The sequence below is a fragment of the Morus notabilis genome, unplaced genomic scaffold, assembly GCF_000414095.1.
Source record: "Morus notabilis unplaced genomic scaffold, ASM41409v2 Scaffold159, whole genome shotgun sequence".
Taxonomy (NCBI): domain Eukaryota; kingdom Viridiplantae; phylum Streptophyta; class Magnoliopsida; order Rosales; family Moraceae; genus Morus; species Morus notabilis.
In genome coordinates, this window is record NW_010366170.1 from 1 (window position 1) to 4,431 (window position 4,431).

Genomic DNA, 4,431 nt, shown 5'->3' on the forward strand with positions numbered 1-4,431 from the left:
AGTTATGCCTTTTGGGTTGACGAATGCTCCGGCAGCCTTTATGAACCTGTTGAACCGAGTCTTCCGACCTTATCTGGATCAATTCATGATAGTTTTCATCGATGACATTCTAATTTACTCAAAGACCCAGGAAGACCACAAGCAACATTTAAGGATCGTTCTCCAGACTCTTCATGAGCACCAACTTTACGTGAAGAAAGAAAAGTCAGACATGTCATATCTTGACAAGGAATCTCGATGGATCCTTCGAAGATTGAAATGGTGCTGCAATAGGAACGCCGAAGAATGTAGCTGAAATTCAAAGTTTCCTAGGACTTGCGGGGTATTGCCGGTGATTTGTAAAGAACTTCTCGAGCATTGCTGCTCGAATGACCCGATTGACCAAGAAGGAAGTCAGATTTGAATGTGATACTACCTACGAACACGCTTTCCAAGAACTGAAGACCGAATTGACGAGCGCACAAGTTTTGACTATATCAAATGCTGAGGAACCGTGCGAGGTATATTCTGACACATCAAGATGAGGACTTGGGTGTGTTCTGATGCAAGGAGGGCGTGTTGTAGCCTATGCATCTCGTCAATTGAAACCTCATGAGCATAATTATCTAACACATGATTTGGAGTTAGCTGCAGTAATTTTTGCTTTCAAAATATGGAGATGTTATCTCTATGGAGCAAAATTCCAGATCTTCTCCGATCATAAGAGTCTGAAGTATCTGTTCACTTAGAAAGACTTAAATCTGAGACATAGAAGATGGATGAAGTACATGGGAACTACGATTTCACCTTGCAGTATCATCCTGGAAAAGCCAATGTGGTAGTAGATGCTCTCAGCAGAAAGACTTCAGGAATCCTGGCATCTTTCGCTTTAGAGGATTGGAAAAGGACTGAAACTGTAGGTGATTATGATTGTCAATACTATGAGGATTATAATCAAGCTATGATGTACAACTTGGTTTCTGCGCCAGCTCTTATGCAACAAATCAAGTATAACCAATGTCAGGATCAGCATCTTCAAAGAGTTTGGACCGGAGTTCAGAATGGAGAACAACTTGATGTGTGGAATATCCGAGAAGATAGAACGCTCTACTTCAAAACCTGCATTGTTGTTCCTAAGGTGGATGAGAGAAAGAAGACAGTCATTCACAAGGCTCACAAATTAAGGTTTGTTATTCATCCCAGGAGTACCAAGATGTATCAGGATCTCAAAAGGTAGTATTGGTTGAGAGGTATGAAGAAGGATGTTCGCCAATACGTGTCAGAATGTATGACTTGCCTCCGAGTCAAAGCTGAACATCAAAAACTTGCTGGAGAACACATCACGATGGATTTTCTGATGGGATTGCCGAGGACTAAACAACGGCATGATGCTATCTGGGTTGTAGTGGATAGGCTGACGAAGTCCACACACTTCATATCGTTTTGTGCAACGTATTCCTAGAAGATCTTAGCAGAGTTATATTTGGAGCACATTGTCAGACTTCACGGATTTTCATTATCTATCACGTCGGATTGTGACACTCATTTCAATGCAAAGTACTGGAGAAGTTTTCAAGAAGCCATGAGGACTAAATTGAATTTCAGCACCGCATTTCATCCTCAGAACGGCGGACAGTCTAAAAGAGTTATTCTGATTCTGGAGAATATACTTCGTGCTTGCATTCTAGATTTCGGTGGAAACTGGAAGAAGTATCTTCATCTAGCCGAATTCACCTTCAAGATAGCATTGGAATGGCACCGTTCAAAGCATTATATGGCAGACCTTGCAGATCGCTAGTTTGTTAGCTCGAACCAGAGGATCGGCATACTACTGTACCAGATCATATCCAAGAAAACAACGAGAAAATAGTCATTATTCGGGAACGATTACTGACAGCTCAAAGTCGTCAGAAAAGTTATGCTGACAGGAGACGTAAACCCTTAAAGTTCCAAGAAGGTGATTTGTTTTGTTAAGGGTTTCTCCACGTAAAGGAGTTACTAGTTTCAGTGTGAAAGGGAAACTTGTGCCAAGGTATATAGGCCCATTTCAGATCGTGCAATGAGTCGGTGTCATTACTTACCGTCTCGTTTTGTCTTCAGAGTTCTCTTATGTGCACGATGTATTTCACGTTTCCATGCTTCACAAGTGTCAACCCGATCCGGAAACTATTGTACAATAGTATGACGTGCCGATTTAGTATAACACGACTTACGAGCAAGCACCAATTTAGATTCTCGATTAGAAAATGAAAAGTTTATGCCGTCGCGAGATTCCGCTAGTGAAGGTGTTGTGGCAACACCATAGCGTTGAGGAAGCAACGTGGGAACTAGAAGCAATAATGCAAGAACGATATCCGCATATGCTCTCATTTTGAGGCAAGCTTTAATTTCGATGACAAAATTCCTTAAAGGGGGTAGAGCTGTAACGACCTCAAGAATTAAACAGGTTTAATTATGCTAATTGTGATTTATTAGTGTGCTTAATACTAATTTTATTAGTTAATCATGTATTTTAAGACAATAGCTTGATTATTGTTATTAATATCATAATGAACTAAAGTTTTAATGAATACTTTCTTAAGATAAGATATCTTGCGAACTAGTAAGCTCGCTGATACCCTAGATAGGATATGGAGATCGTATCCTTAGGGGCAGAACCCGAAACCCAGACGGGCCACTACGGTGGTGATAAGTCCTTGCATTGGTCGTAAGTAATTTATCATTAAATTACTTACTAGTTGCCTGTAATCTGGAATTTAAGTTTATTTACCTTTCAGTAAAAAGGTTGTTTAGTTCTGAATAATTCTTTCGGGCCTGTATTTTCATTACATATTCAGTTTTTTTTATAAATTCAATCCTACGAGGCCTTTCGCTCACTTTTCATATGTTTCAAATGTAATTTAACCTCACCCAGGCGACGCTAGAAGTAACGCAGAATAGGTGAGGAATACCGTTCAAGAAGAAGGGAAGCGGTGAAGTGTTTCTTCCATTATCGTACTCATTTAAGGCATGTATAAACTATGGATTGTAAACCTTAAATTCTACTGGACTGTGGTTGATATCAGTTTAATACTATATATAAAGGTAAATACCGTATTAACTAGTAAAAATCATATTTATCCAAAAGTCCGGCCACCGGCTCCAGTGAGTGTTTAACACTGTATTTACTAGTAAATATCATATTTACTTATAAAAATCATATTTATTTAAAAATCCGGCCACCAAATCCAACGACTGTTTAACATTATATTTACCGGTAAATACCGTATTTACTAGAAAAAAAATCAAATTTGTCCAATAATCCGTCCACCGACTCCACGACTGTTTAACACCGTATTTACCGGTAAATATCGTATTTACTAGTAAAAATCATATATATCTGAAAATTCAGCGACCGTTTGACACTATAATTACAAGTAAATACTGCATTTAACAATAAATACAGTATTTACTAATAAATATCATATTTATTCAAAAATTCAACCACATTAATTACACGTTTTTTAATTATACACAGTAATCTTAGTATTCCAAATTAATTATACACATTTTTTCTTTTGGGTAAAAAGGCATCGATTCACCAAATAATTACACTTCGTTACTCATTAGAGGAATGAATAATTACTTATAAATTCGTAAAAGGATCTATACTACTCTTTAAATTACAATTTAGTAATCCTTTATGTTTATTATTTCAGCCAATTTGTCATGGCCATCGTGCAATTTCTCAATGCAACCGGAAATCCATAAAACATTACTTCCAATACACAAATAACACATCATGAATGGTACTAGCACCATAGATACATAACTAGAACACTTAAAAAGAGCAAGAAAAACACCATTTCATTAATTATCAAACAAGAAAAGAAGCCAAGCGTTTGATCATGACATTAGCATTGTGAGAATCAATGTTGTATATATGGAAAGCATGATCCTCTTCCTCCACCTCAAACAGCTCAACTTCCCCTTTCCACCCACTCTCCTTCACCGCCTCATAATACCAAACCCCTCTCTCCCTCAGCCGATCCTTCCCCGCCACACACACCAGCATCCTCGAGCACCCGAGCCCCGCTAAGCTCGGCGCACCGCCCCCGCTCACCGGGTTGATCATCAGGTTATCGATCCCCCACGATGCTGACGGGTACGCAAAGTCCCAAACCAAACGTTCTAGTGCATTCTCAAACCCTTCTGTCAAAAATAAAAAAAAAACTATTGTAAGCCGTAATTCTAATAAATTAACATAGTATAAGAGCAGATATTATTATAAGTTAAAACGCTTTGTACCTTTTGGCTCTGAGCCGATCGGCTTGGAGCCCCAAAAGTAAGGATGAGCGAGGAACGCGCCATGGATCTTGACATTGCAAGGCAGGCTCTCGGACTCGGTCCCTGCGCGGAGAGCGACGTTGTGGACGATGTTGGCCCCCGCGCTGTCGCCGCCAATGTAGAGGC

The 4,431-nt window shown here is 39.3% G+C and overlaps 1 protein-coding gene across 1 annotated transcript in view; it reads right to left on the minus strand.

Annotated features, from left to right (window-relative positions):
• Positions 1–3,641: 3,641 nt before the first annotated feature.
• LOC21395568 (2-hydroxyisoflavanone dehydratase) overlaps positions 3,642–4,431 on the minus strand; it is a 3,461-nt gene continuing 2,671 nt past the window's right edge. The window contains exons 2-3 of the mRNA XM_024173256.1: positions 4,267–4,429; positions 3,642–4,170 (exon numbers count right to left, since the gene is read on the minus strand). Of these exons, the coding sequence (XP_024029024.1) occupies positions 3,836–4,170; positions 4,267–4,429 (498 nt within the window). The 3' untranslated portion in view covers positions 3,642–3,835. The remainder of the gene's footprint in view (positions 4,171–4,266; positions 4,430–4,431) is intronic.